This window comes from Rana temporaria, chromosome 12 (genome assembly GCF_905171775.1).
Source record: "Rana temporaria chromosome 12, aRanTem1.1, whole genome shotgun sequence".
Classification (NCBI taxonomy): domain Eukaryota; kingdom Metazoa; phylum Chordata; class Amphibia; order Anura; family Ranidae; genus Rana; species Rana temporaria.
The window spans coordinates 133,891,343-133,906,379 of NC_053500.1; the positions used below are offsets into that span (position 1 = coordinate 133,891,343).

The window sequence follows — 15,037 nt, forward strand, 5'->3', positions numbered from 1 at the left end:
GGTCTTTGGGCAGCCAAATCCTCCGGGGCTGAAGTGGTTAATATACTAAATGTTAGTTTTTTTAGACTTTGCACAAGCTGATCTACGTAACTGTTGTTTCATGAGGGCGATCGTTCTCAATCTCTGAAAAGTAAGTGTAGATACTTCTAGCTACTAATATTTAGTATTTGAAAAACAAAAATACCCCCCACCACAGCTTAAAGTGGATGTAAACCCCTCTCATCCTTTCTAAACTCCTCCCATAGTGCTGATCTATAAGGATATAGATTCCTCCTGCATGTATCCTCACCTGTCAAATGTCTCCCCTCTGTCTGTTATAAGAACTGAAAAACTGAAGATTCTGTGGGTGGGTCTGTTGTCTGGAGCTCGGTGGGTGGAGCCGTGATGTCAGTAGACTCCCCGCCCTCCTCTACACTCCCCTTGTCAACATGCATTTTCTCCTGTGTATTCCTTACACAGAATTCTGCTATGATCACTAGCATCCAGTCAAAATCCAGAAAAGTAACCACGTGACTTCAGAAAAGGAGTGGGGGGTGGGAATTAAAAAATAATGCCCGTCTCCAGGCTAGTGCATGAGATATGTAAATAACCTGTCACTCACAGCAAGGGGGCAAAACGGACTAAAGTTTTTCTCTGCAAGTCCGTTTTATGTCACTGAACAATAAAAGAGGATTTCTCAGAGCTGGATTAACTCTGTGTGGCAAGACTGGGCACAGGTGATAGGAAATCTTATACTCTACATTGTGACAGCAAAAAAAATTTAAAAATTTGGGGTTTACATCCACTTTAAGCTGGATACACACTATACAATTTTCTGTAGATTTTTTCCTTTAGATTTACCAAAACCATATACCGTATTTATCGGCATATACCGCGCACTATTTTGCCCTGAAAATCAGGGCAAAATCATGGGTGCGCGATATACGCCGATACCCGCTTTCCCGCCACGAGTTTGAATACTGCGCCGGCATATACCGAGCGCAGTACACTCGTGAATCTTCGGACAGTCTCGGCGCCTCTCGCACTGACGTCCTGTACGTACAGGACGTCAGCGCGACAGTTGCCGAGCCTGCCCGAAGATTCACGAGTGTACTGCGCTCAGTATATGCCGGCGCAGTATTCAAACTCGTGGCGGGAAGGACGCGAGGACGCCGGACCCGCCGAAGAGGACACCGGACCCGCCGAAGAGGACACCGGACCCGCCGAAGAGGACACCGGACCCGCCGCAGAAGGACGCCGGACCCGCCGAAGAGGACACCCGAAGCCGCAGAAGGACGCCGGACCCGACGAGGACGCAAATGGACGCCGCAAGACACCAAAACTGTAAGTACAAAAAAACTTTTTTTCCACAGGTTAGGGGGCCACTTTAGGGGTGCGCGGTATACGCGGGAGCGCGTTATACCGCGATAAATACGGTAATATGAGAGTTTAATTTTTTATACAATCAGGCAGGCCCTTGCACGACATGGTTTTGGTAAATCTAAAGGAAATCAGACAACAAAAGTTGTATAGTGTGTATGGGGGTCTTACTGAAAGCAGTGTACATTATTGCATGTTTACCTGCTGAGGGAGGTCCAATGAGAACTGCTATAGCCTCTGCCAGGAGCACCAATCCAATAGCGCTGGAGAACCTTTGCGTGCCGACAATGGTCATGAGGACTTCAAACTGCAGCGCACCGACCATCCCATACGAGATTCCAAAGAAGATGCAGAAGACCACCAAGCCCCCGTAGGTATCGGCCATAGAGCAGATCAAATCAGTAACGCCATTAAAGAGCATGGCGAAGCCAAAGAGATAGACGCAGCGCGGCCGCACCCATTTGAGACCCGCAATGATACCACAGGTAGGTCTAGCAAATATGTCGACAAATCCAAGGATGCTGAGGAGAAACGCTGCCTTTGTGTCTTCTATGCCGAGGTCTTTCGCATAGCTGACCATAAAAACGGGCGGCACAAAAAGCCCCAAAACCATGATGGAGGCCGCGATTGTGTAGATGACGAAGCCACGGTCTTTGAACACTGAAAAGTCCAGAAGCTTTTTTGGTGGTTTTTTTTTTAAATCTTTGCTCTCCTCTTTCTCTTTTTCTTTCATTTTTATTTTCTCTTCCTTTGATGGTTCCAAAGGCCTCATTAGTGCGCCACAGGCACAGCAGTTCAGAAGAAGACCCCCGAGGATAAGAAAGCCACCGCGCCACCCAAACTCATGCTGGAGGATCTGCCCCAATGGGGACAGGCAACAGAGGAAGACGGGGCTTCCAGCTGCAGCAAGGCCATTGGCCAGTGGACGGCGTTTGTCAAAGTATCTGTTTAACATGATGAGTGAAGGCTGGAAATTCAAAGCCAGGCCCAAACCTGAGGGGGGAGAGAATAAGCAGACATATATATTAAAGAATATGTAAACCCAACATTTCATATTCCTGATATGTACCTTGTATGAAAAGGTCTCCTGTTCTCTTTGTATTGCTTCCTTTGTGTGAAATCCCCTTCCTGCCAATCCCTCTGTCTTTTCCTATTAAAAACTGACCACACTAGACATGAGCGCACAGCGTAGTCAGTTCTGTGCTGTCAATTCTCCTGCAATGATAACATTTGACCTGCCCCCTACCCCTGCACAGCCTTTCACTGGGAAGACCAGTGTGCTGCTGTTTCTCCACCCTGACCCATCTATACAGCTGAGAAGAGAGGTTATGTTATCACTTATAAGAAACATTATTAATACCCCCCCCCTTTTTTTTTTTTTATATGTATACAACATTTTTTTTGCCTTTCATTTCTATTTTGAGCCAAATGGATTGTTTTACAAGGTGAGGTTGACATATACTTTAAATCAGTGGTCTCCAAACTGCGGCCCGAGGGCCAGATGTGGTCCTTTGCTAGCCTTTATCCGGCCCTTGGGGCACAATTCCTTCCACTGACATGAGGCACTATTCCTCCCATTGACACCAACAATGGGGCACTATATTATTGACTGATACCAATGATGGGATACTATTCCTCCTACTAATAGGGGGAATACTCTTCTTCCTATTGACCACCAACCCTGAGGCAATATTTGTTCTCACTGATGCCGGGCCTGTGACATTTTCTTCCCTTGCTGGCCCCAATCCGGCCCTCCTAAAGTCTGAAGGCGAATAAAGTGGCCCTTTGTTTGAAAAGTTTGGAGACCCCTGCTTTAAATGGTCAGTAGTGCATACATCGGATTTTAAATGCAGACTTTGACAATAGTTTAAAGAATATTTACTGTAGACATAACTATTTAAAATCTATCAAAACCCCCCCCTCCCCCCCCAAATTAAAAAAAAAAGTTCACTATATCAAGTGAATTAATGTATTAACCGCTTCAGCCCCGGAGGATTTGGCTGCCCAATGACCGGGCCACTTTTTGTGATTCGGGACTGCACCACTTTAACAGACAATTGCGCGGTTGTGCGACGTGGCTCCCAAACAAAATTGGCGTCCTTTTTTTCTCACAAATAGAGCTTTCTTTTGGTGGTATTTGATCACCTCTGCGGTTTTTATTTTTTGTGCTATAAAAAAAAAATAGAGCGACAGTTTTGAAAAAAAAAGCAATATTTTTTACTAATAAATATCCCTCAAAAATATATTAAAAAACATTTTTTTCCCCTCAGTTTAGGCCGATACGTATTCTTCTACATATTTTTGGTTAAAAACAAAATCGCAATAAGCGTTTATTGATTGGCTTGCGCAAAAGTTAGAACGTCTACAAAATAGGGGATAGTTTTATGGCATTTTTATTATTATTATTTTTTTTTTTATTAGTAATGGCGGCGATCAGCGATTTTTATCGTGACTGCGACATTATGGCGGACACATCGGACACTTCTGATGCTATTTTGGGACCATTCACATTTATACAGCGATCAGTGCTATAAAAATGCAGCGGGCTCCAATCTGCCAGTCAGATACAGTTCTAAAGAGTCATCACATTCTTTGGCATGGTCTGTGCATATATTATATATATATATATATATATATATATATATATATATATATATATATATATATATATATATATATATATATATATATATATATATATATATATATATATATATATATATACACATATACATACACACACACACTCTAGATTACCAAAAGCATTGGGACGCCTGTCTTTAGACGCACATGAACTTTAAAATGCTGAAAGAACAATGTCTGGAGGTGGGTTGTAGGTTGAGGTCATGGGATGGACAGTGAGGTCATGGGATGGACAGTGAGGTCATGTGATGGGACAGTGAGGTCATGTGATGGACAGTGAGGTCATGTGATGGACAGTGAGGTCATGTGATGGACAGTGAGGTCATGTGATGGACAGTGAGGTCATGTGATGGACAGTGAGGTCATGTGATGGACAGTGAGGTCATGTGATGGACAGTTCCTGGATGTTGCTCACCTGTGATGACTCCAGCAGTGAGGTATATGGTGATGATACTTGTACAGAATGACGCACACACCATCCCGAGCGAGGCAAACAGACCGCCAACCATCATTACCGGCCGACACCCAAAGCGGTTCACACAGATGCTGCATATGGGACCTGGGAGAGAAGGAACAAGGAACAAAGGTTAGGCTGATCTTAAAGCTTCCCGTCTTCCTGACCGCCATTATCCCCCATTATAGAATCCATCCAGGGCCATCTTAATAGCATCATGGGCCCCTGGGCAAAGTAATACTCTGGGGCCCCTACAATGATGACAGTGCAGTTAAACAGACATCAAGTAGGTAGGAGGCAGACTGCCCCCCCTGTGTATCTATCACTCTCAGTGCCATCATGGGGCCCCCAATTTCGGGCAGCGTGGGCTCAAGGACTAGCTGCTTCGGGGAAAGTGCAGGGGCCATCCATGCAGCTGGGGCCCCTGGGCAGTACCCAGGTGTGCCCTCTCATTAAGACAGCCCTGAATCCATCATCACACTGGGGCAGGGCCGGACTTACGATTGGGCTTGACTGGGCTCAAGCCCATGGGCCCCGTCCAATAGGGGGCCCTGTCCAATAGGGGGCCCCTGCATGTTAAAGTCTCCGTACTTTTTTCTTTGATTATTTCTTCAGCGCATGCGCTTCCCATCCACTGAGTCACGGCACGCTCTGTGCCTGCTGTCCCTCCATCTCTCTTTCTCTCTCCCTCTTTCTCTCTCCCTCTTTCTCTTCTTTCTTTCTCTCTTTCTCTCCCTCTTTCTTTCTCCCTCCATCCCTCATTCATCTCAGACTCTAACCACACACCCTTCCGAGCCACGCCCATTATTTTGCATGAACCACACACATTTTTCGTAATGTATAGAAGGTAGGGCCCGAAAGTGACTCAAGCCCAGGGGCCCCCACCACCCTAAGTCCTGCCCTGCACTGGGGGGTTTATTTACTCTCGCTGGAGAGTGCAAAATCAGGCTCACTTCTGCATAGAAGCTTCTAACGTCAGCTTGTCCAATTAGAAGCGAGTAAATAGTAAATAAACCCGTGTTTTTTTGTGGCCTTCCCTTCTTCATCCCATGTTAGTAACACAGCAGCCTTAAATTGAGCCCATAAAAACTCCCTATTGTATACCGACAAAGGGCTCCTGGAAATAGTCCTGAGATATGCAGAGTGCAGCTCACAACAGCCTCAGTGTGCCTTCCTCCACCTGTTTAGGGACACGCCCTCCTCCTGTTTAGGGACACGCCCTCCTCCTGTTTAGGGACACGCCCTCCTCCTGTTTAGGGACACGCCCTCCTCCTGTTTAGGGACACGCCCTCCTCCTGTTTAGGGACACGCCCTCCTCCTGTTTAGGGACACGTCCTCCTCCTGTTTAGGGACACTCCCCCCTCCTGTTTAGGGACACTCCCCCCTCCTGTTTAGGGACACGCCCCTCCTGTTTAGGGACACGCCCTCCTACTCTTTAAGGACACGTCCCTCCTCTTCAAGGACACACCCCTCCTCTTCAAGGACACAACCCTCCTCTTCAAGGACAAAACATTTTTTACTATCCAAAGTTAAAACAATAAGGGCAGAAGATTTAATAGATGTAAAGTTGAAAAAAAAATGACTGAAGGTCATGTAAATGCAACTGAAATTTAGGCTGGGTTCACACAATTGCGAACTGGTAGCGGCTTTCCCCGCATCCAATTCACTTTCACAATTTAATGAAGGTACAACATTTAGCAACTTATTGCTACACTTAGAGGCGCCTCTTTTCTTTTATACCCTGTAAAAAAAAAATGCTTTGATATACAAGTGCTTTGGATTACAAGCATGTTTGTGGAACGAATTATGCTCGCAAACCAAGGTTTTACTGTATTTCCGAACAGCTCTGCTCGACTCTGGCGCCCCCGCACCTCTGGACAAATGCGGTACTGCACACAGCTGTGGCTTGAATTCTGCGAGACAACACTCGCAAACCGAGTCAGGATTTTTAAAAAAATACTCGTATTGCGAAACGCAATCCGAGGTTTCACTATAGTTGTATACCTCAGACATGAAATATGAACAAAGCACATCCCTCTATAGTGTGAACTTGCTCATTTTGCAATTTTCTGAAAAAGGGAAACCCCCAAATCTATTTCCTGTAGTGCCGGCCAACACCGTACCCCCAATGTTGTACTCCTCACAAGGGATTATTTTACATTTAGAAACACAGAACTTCAGGGTTTACAAGCACTCAGGAAAAATCCACAGACAATACGGCTGTTGATAGAGAAGTCTGGTAACCGTGAGCCCGACAGACTGAGTGTCCGGCTTTCCATGAACAGGTTAATCCCGGTGCTGATGGATTACTAGAGAGGAGCCGATTTATACTCTCCGGATAAGCGGCTCCAGAGGATACACTCACCATAGTCACACACTGTTATTAGGAGATTTCTGGTACAATGGAGGCTTCAGAGAAAACAAAACAACCCAAGTGAATTGCATGCTGGGATGTCGTTTTAAATTTACATTATAAAGGTGCTACAAAAAAAAGTGTGAATGGAAGATTTGCATTCTCTGTAAAAGCTTTATCAAATTGCAGTTTCAGCTGATCAAACATTTGCAGTATAATCAGAATATACAGTCACCGGCCACTTTATTAGGTACACCTTGCTAGTCCCGGGTTGGACCCCCTTTTGCCTTCATTCTTCATGGAAAAGATACAACAAGGTGTTGGAAACATTCCTCAGAGATTTTGCTACATAGTGACATATCACACAGTTGTTGCAGATTTGTCGGCTGCACATCCATGATGTGAATCTTCCATCACATCCCAAAGGGTTTCTATTGGATGAGATGTGGGGAGTGTGGAGACCATTGGAGTGCTGTGACCTCATTGTCCAGTGGTGAGATGATTGGAGCTTTGTGACATGGTGACATTATCCTGCTGGGAGGAGCCATCAGAAGATGGGGACACTGTAGTCATAAAGGGATGGACATGGTCAGCAACAAGACTCAGATAGGACGTGGTGTTTAACCACTTCCTGCCCGGTCAATAACAGAATAACGTCCGGGAAGTGGTTCTGAAATCCTGACTGGACGTCTATTGACATCCTGCAGGATTTCATGCCCGTGGGGGCGAGCAGCGCGGCGATCGGTGATGCGGGGTGTCAACCTGACACCCTGCATCTTCGATCTCGGTAAAGAGCCTCCGGCGGAGGCCCTTTACCACGTGATCAGCCGTGTCCAATCACGGCTGATCACGATGTAAACAGGAAGAGCCGTTGATGGCTCTTCCTCACTCGCGTCTGACAGACGCGAGTAGAGGAGAGCCGATCGGCGGCTCTTCTGACAGGGGGGGGTTTGCGCTGATTGTTTATCAGTGCAGCTCCCCCTCGGATCGCCACACTGGACCACCAGGGAAGCCCACCCTGGACCACCAGGGAAGGGCAAAAAAAAAAAGGGGCAATAAAAAAAAGAAAAGATGCCAATCAGTGCTAACAAATGGGCACTGACTGGCAACATGGATCCATCAGTGCCATCCCACAGTGCCCATCCATGCCCAGTGCCCACCTATCAGTGCCCATCTGTGCCACCCATAAGTACCCATCAGTGCCACCCATAAGTGCCAATCTGTGCCGCCTATGAGTGCCCAGTGCCGCATATGAGTGCCCATCAGTGCCGCCCATGAGTGCCCATCAGTGCCGTCTATGAGTGCCCATCAGTGCCGCCTATGAGTGCCCATCAGTGCCGCATACCAGGGCCGCCAATCAGTGCCCATCAGTGCCACCTCATCGGTGCACATCAGTACTACCTCATCGATGTCCATCAGTGCCATCTCATCGGTGCCCATCAGTGCCGCCATATCAGTGCCCGTAATTGAAAGAGAAGCACTTGTGGGTTGAACCAATCTTTTTTTTTTGTACAATTCTCCTTTAAGGGGGCGTGGCAAGGGGTGTGTCCTATGCCTGCATACTTTTGCTGATAGGTGTTCCTCATTTCAATCTCAAAAAGTTGGGAGGTGTGATAATAATAATAATAATAATAATAACAACATGCTCAGTTAGAGGCCTACTATGGTGGAAAATCTGCCGTACAAAGAGATAAATGAAGTATCACTGTGGGGTTCATTTATGAAACAAATGTCAGAAGCAATCGTACAAAATACAAATGTCCCTTATTTTTCCCAAAGAGATGAATGTCTGTATTGTCAACTCCACCTTGGGACCAAAACTCTGCATATTTTTCGGAAATCCCTCGATGAGCAAGCTATACCGTATTTTGGCCACTAGATGGAGCGGATGATACAGGCATCAGTACCTTATTTATCGGCGTATACCGCTCACTTTTTTGCCCTTAAAATCAGGGCAAAATCGTGGGTGCGCGATATACGCCGATACTCGCTTTCCGCCGATCCTGCCCGAGTATTCCCGAGTGTACTGCGCTCGGTATATGTTGGCGGAGTCGTTCAAACACAGCACGGGAAGCGGGGATCGGCTGAAAAACACATCGGGGAGGACACCACGATGGCCGCAGAGAGACACCGGACAAGGCCGCCGATGGACGCCGGGCAAGACACCGACGAGGGGCATCCAAACTGTAAGTATATCTTTTTTTTCCAGGAATTTTCCTTCCAGGTTGGGGGTGCGCGCTATACGCCGGGGCGCGTTATATGAAGATAAATACGGTATCTTACAAAAAATATGGGATCATTTCGTCCAACTTGCATGAATGCTTTTGACATTTGTGTAACAAATGTTTCATAAAATAGACCCCGTGTGACAATTACAATAATGTTTTAGAGGGTGGCAGGCAGAGCAGTGGCTGACAGGCGGTGCCACCTGTCAAACGCTGCAGCCAGAGTCAAAAATGCCATGACCGCAATACTTTGTACAGTCCTGTCAGGCTGTAAGGTTACCATTCAGGTGGGCAGATGAGGGGCAGTAAAACCGCGGCTCAGCTAACAATATTTCTTGTCCCTGTGTTTGCAAGGACACTGGTAACGTGATTACGCAAGCACCTAAAGCTCCGCCCTATGCGTTTTGTTTGAAAAGACGTCATCAGGGGGTTATGGGCTTTAGTATACACGAGAATGATTTATCTGTACAGGAGGCGAGAGTCCGTTCGTCTCCAACGGAGATTGGCCCTGCTGCATCAATAGAATATTAACTGCAATGGTCTTCTGATAAGTCTATATAGTGGCAGCACCATAAAATTATACACAGAGCAAATTTCTAAATTTATATATCTTTGTGCCACTCTTAAAGTGATTTTTTTTTTTTTTTTTATTAAACATGTTATACTTACCTGCTCTGTGCAATGGTTTTGCACAGAGCAGCCCCTATTCTCATCTTTTTTGGTCCCCCAGCCCCCCCCGGCGGCGGTCCTGGCTCTTCCCAAACTGCCAAGTGCTCCCAATAGCAAGCCTCTTGCTCCCGAGCCACGCTCTGTGTATCCAAAGCCCTGCCCCTGCGCTCTTCTCTTTGGCCTACTGGCTGTGATTGACAGCAGCAGGAGCCAATAGCTCCCGCTGCTATATGAGTCAGGGAGGAAAGAGCGACCAGGAGAGCCGTGGCTCTCATGCAGAACGCTAGATGGAGATGGGGCTCAAGTATATAAAAGAGGATGGCTCCTCCCAGAAGGTTTTTTACCTAAACGCATAGAATACTTTAAAGTGTTACTAAACCCAGGACTCTGCATTCACTATATCTGGTCATCCACAGTACACAGAACATGGAAATGCAATTATTTTAGTAAATATAAACTGCTAAATTCCCTTTCTCATGAGCAGTATATAGCAGTCGTGTGACGTCTATCAGTGTCTGGTTAAAGCTTGTAGGAGGAGTTTTCATTCTCCCCTGATTGTCCGATGAGTCTGCAGGACCCCTTTCCTTCTGCCTGGACAGTGCTGATGGGTCCTGTGCTGATCACATGCACACTTCCAAAAAAGAAAACTCTCTAGCAATACACACCAAACAGAGCAGTCCGGCCCCTGTGCAGGATGCCGGATGCATAAATTCCAACGGGGGCGGGGGGTTTGAAGCACCTAATTAGAGCCAGGGGCTTTAATAGACTTCAAAATTGGGTGGGCTCGAGGCGCAGGGAATGCAAATGAGCCCACCCAGTTGTGTTACAATAGCGAATGAATATTCCGTCACCTGATTGGCTGAAAGGACAGGCGATCCTATTGGACGCCTAAGTGGAGGGGAGGAGACAGACGGCGGAAGCTGCCGTGATGGGGAATAGGATGCAGGAGCCGCTGCCAGCTGCCCACCACCCGACATTGAGATGGGGCAAGTGCCCCGGACAGCAGCGGGCGGAGGAGGTGCCACAGCCCAGCCACCCGGAGGGTGGCTGGGCTGTGGTAAAAAAAAAAACACCAGCCGCCACTGAAACTGAGCATGTGCAACTTGTCCCTTAGCCTCTGTTCTATCAGGAGATGGGTTGGGGACTCTGGAAGAAGGGAAGAATCAGAGAAGACAGGATCAAACAGCCTTTTTACACAATATGGAGGATAAACCCCTTAGGTTCCATAGTGAGTATAACAAGCATGCTTTACTGCATATACAGACTGATTTTACTGTTGTGGGTTTAGTAACATTTTAACACTGAATGCCAAGATGACACGCGGGGCCACCTCTCAATCTTGGCCAATCAAGACGACATGCCGCCCTGCAACCGCGATCCAAACGCTTGACTTGCAACTGTGGCGCATTAATCCCATTGTAAATGCCCATTCGGAAAAAATGGCCGTTCGTCTGCAAAAACTTGCTTTTTTAATACAAAGCGAATGTCTCTTTAGTACACTGCAGCCCAAAAGTGTGACAATGATCCATTTATCCTTTTATTTTATAAAAATATTAGGCAACATTTCTTAGAATTGCCAAGACAAAAGAAGGGAACGTTCTCCGTAAATGACACGTCTAGCGAGGCAGACGGCGGCTCCAGCTGTCTTTTAGATTTGGTGACCTCCTGTACGATCAATCTGTATCCAGCCGGCTGCTGGGATTTACGCCAGACGGGGATTACGCTGTCCTCATCCTCTACAAGATATGGGGATGGCACACAGGGCTCAGCACCAGGACCCGCTACTATCAAGGCGGAAAAGGCTGCCCGCTTGTTACTTAACCCCTTACCTCCCAGCCCTGGCGTCCCTTTAATAAAGTGTTTACATCGGTGGCGGGAAGAATCAGCCGATCACATGACCACTGTGATTGGCTGTCACAGTGGTCACATGATTGGGAATGGGTCCCGCCAGCTGCCTATCTTTAGCTGAGAATTGTTTATGAAGGCCCGGTTGCTGTGCAGGGAGCACATTGCATTTTAAAGTGGTACTTTCTATTTTTGTTTTCTCTTCCCCCCTCTTTAAAAAAAAAAAAAAGGCAGTGTCCGATTTTCTCTCCCACACTCCGGCACGGTTCTTGATTTCCTTCTTGGTCTAGCAGTGCTCTTCAAAGCAGAGTCCAGATTGTTGTGTATACACCCCCCTTAGGGGGCATATCACCAGGCAGGTGGGGCCAACAGCACTACAGGACTGAGCGATGTTTACACGTTATCGCCACTCAGTCCTGGAGGAATACCCGCTCACTGTTGCCACCGGAAGATGTGTGTGTGGGGGGGGGGGGGGGGGAGTCCTGGTGATGTAATCGCCCAGTAAGACAACGGAAAAAAAAAATTGTAGGTGAAAGGGATTAAAAAAAAATAAAAAATTATCGGAAAGAGTGGGACTTCAGGAGGGGGTGAGGAGAGGCTGGCGTTCCTATTCGAAGCTGAACTCTAGGTAAAAGAACTCTTCTTTAAATATATTCCTGAAGAGCCACAAAAGATATGAATCCCCTTTGTGAGCACCAAATGCCTTTTAGAACCTAGATATTACTTTGTAAATCTCCAGTGACATCATCATTGCGCTGTACATAGCCTGTGCAGAGAGCACAGCCATGGCGTCAGGTGGCGGGAGGTATTTTGTCTATAGCAGAGAGACTGAATGTGCGCACATATAGTAAGCTAATAGAGGTGCCGATGTTGCACCTGCTGTATCCTGGCCTAGGCCAACAAGGCCCAGGCCTAGGGCAGCACTTTGCAGGGGGGCAGCACCGACAGTGTCCCCGCCGGCTTGCGCTACACTGTTAGGAAAATTAGTTTAGCACCCCCATAAATCGGCCGCACTACTTCCAGTATGTGGGCGGTTGGCATTCTGCAACTGTGGGGGGGGGGGGGGGCCCTCGCTTCTAATTTTTTACCATCCCTGTCCCATTGCAGAGATTTCCCTTCACTTCCTGTCCCATAGCCAAACAGGAAGTGAGAGGAAATCTATGCAAATTAAGGGAATCCATCCCCCCCCCCCAGGCCATCAGAACTAGTGTCCCCACTTGAAAATTTCAGGGTGGGTGGGTCTTAAACCGCAAAGGGTGTGGCCTTGACAGGAAGGGGTGGGTCATATTTAAATTAGGGGGGTGCACGAGTTTACTCAGGCCTAGGGCAGCACAAAACCTAAATACACCCCTGCCTGTATGCACACTGAGATGCCTTTCTACAGAAGGGTTTTAATTATTTAATAAATAAATAGGCTTTACTTTAATTTTCCATATCTTGAGACCTGCAGCTTTTATGATCCTTGCCATGAAGATCCTTGCTAAGGCATTTAATGTTATGGGATGGCAACGTTCTGTTCCCTTCTCTAAATTGTGCCCATGCTTAGTAACCCTATCATATAGGCTTCTGATGGAGACTACAAGTGTGCATTTCAACACACGTTACACAGCAAGGTCAACTGCTGTCACCTTGACCACCAAGGCAAATGCCATGCTGCCATCGCCAGAGCACATGTAGACAGAAAGAGGTTGCAGGGAATGCGAAAATCTTCAGCAATGAGATGCAATAAATGGTAAAAAAAAAAAAAAGTGAAAAAACTATTTTGAGAAAAATAAAAAATTAAAATCTTTTTTTCACCTTTTTTTTTTTACCACATCCCATCCTTAGGTTGTTTATAAACGGATTGAGGTTTAAGAGGTTATACCAGGATGAGCTACAGTCATGATCCCGGTATCATTTTTTTTTAGGGCCAGTGATTCGCTTTTTTTAGTAAAAGTAATCAGGGCGGTTAAGAAGCCACTGGATTAGCTTTGCCGAGCTCGGTAATGATGCGAGCGGCGACATCGGGCGCAAAGCGAGAGGAACTAATGTTGTTTGTCCCACTGGGTGATGTCAGAAACCGGAAGGGAGAAGGATTTCGTCACTTCTGTGTTTACTGGACATTTACTGGCCAGTGAAGCAACCGATCAGACCGATCTGTGTCTGATCAGCTGCATTGGTGTCCAGAGGAGAGATCAGGGGTCTAATAGACCCATCGACCCCACAGATACACTGACAGGTCTGCAGGAGACCTGCATGGCACAGTGGCTTTTTTTTTTTTAATTAAAATAGTTTTCACTTTTTTTTACCACTTCCAAACCTTAGGTTGTTTATAAACGGCTTAAGAGGTTATACCAGATGATCCCGGTATCATTTTTTAGGGCCGATGATTCTCTTTTTAGTAAAATGAATCAGAGCAGTTAAGGAGCCGCTGGATTACCTTTGCCGGGCTCGGTAATGATGCGACCGATCACATAGGGCACAAAGCGAGAGGAATGGATGTTGTTCGTTCCACCTTGACATCCAATCTATTGCATTTGCTACCACCATGTGTGCCTATCTCTGTCTCTTTGGACTCTTTGTGTGGACCAGAAATTATTTTCTGCTCCTGTTGTGAGGACTTTAAAGTGACCACCGTGGCATTGTATGTTATAAAGGTATGCCTAGTCAGATTATGAGGTTGTAGCCCTGAAGAAGCGGTTTATACCACGAAACATGTAGGCAAGCTCTACTTGCAATCTGACTTAAACCCACATATATAAAATCAGATCTGATGGTAGATTTGTTACCCAATGGATGTTATGTCCTCTTTTATATTCTCTTTATAATAATAATAAAAAAATAAATCTTTTATACGAATAAGTAGCGTATATATATATATTTTTTTTTTTTAAATGTTTTTATAGGTAGCGTATATTTAATGACATTACATATATCAGGAGACCATCGTTAAACACACATTTTGTGTGCACTTTCTAGTTCAAAATCTACAAGTAAAACAGTCAGCTTTAGGGTTTACGCCTCCTTTATTTCAGTTTTGGGCGGGCTGGTCAACCATTGCAAGGAAAAGTGAATTTGATCCACATAGTTACTGATTATTTTTATCCTCCTCCCACAGCTATACTTTTCTATTTAACCAGAGGTCTTCTTTAACAATAACAAGAAGTCGTTCTTGGGGTTTGGTTTATATTTTACCAACGCATTTCGTGTAAGCCTGATGCAACACTTGATATATAAATGGTTAGATGTGTCTGATAAGCACTCACCTGTTCCATATAACATAGCGAGTAAGATGGAAGAAATCCAGGCTGTGTCACTGTATCCGATCCCAAATTCTCTGATAAGTTCCTTAAAAAAGACACTGACTGCCTTGGGGAAGGCGTAGGAGAACCCGGTGACGACAAAACATCCGAAGAGCACAGCCCAGCTCCAGCCGCCATCGGGGGCCTTTACCGTACTTGGATTGTCGTCCACAACCGCCCCTCCCATGATGCTCTACTCCGACTGCCT

General features: G+C 46.2%; 1 protein-coding gene across 2 annotated transcripts in view; it reads right to left on the reverse strand.

Annotated features, from left to right (window-relative positions):
• The window catches only part of SLC16A3 (solute carrier family 16 member 3), a 74,919-nt gene that overhangs the window by 5,503 nt on the left and 54,379 nt on the right, over nucleotides 1–15,037 (reverse strand). For both annotated transcript variants that reach the window (XM_040330784.1, XM_040330783.1), the window contains exons 2-4: nucleotides 14,794–15,035; nucleotides 4,418–4,561; nucleotides 1,561–2,352 (exon numbers count right to left, since the gene is read on the reverse strand). In XM_040330784.1, coding sequence (XP_040186718.1) covers nucleotides 1,561–2,352; nucleotides 4,418–4,561; nucleotides 14,794–15,016 — 1,159 coding nt within the window. In that variant the 5' untranslated portion in view covers nucleotides 15,017–15,035. The remainder of the gene's footprint in view (nucleotides 1–1,560; nucleotides 2,353–4,417; nucleotides 4,562–14,793; nucleotides 15,036–15,037) is intronic.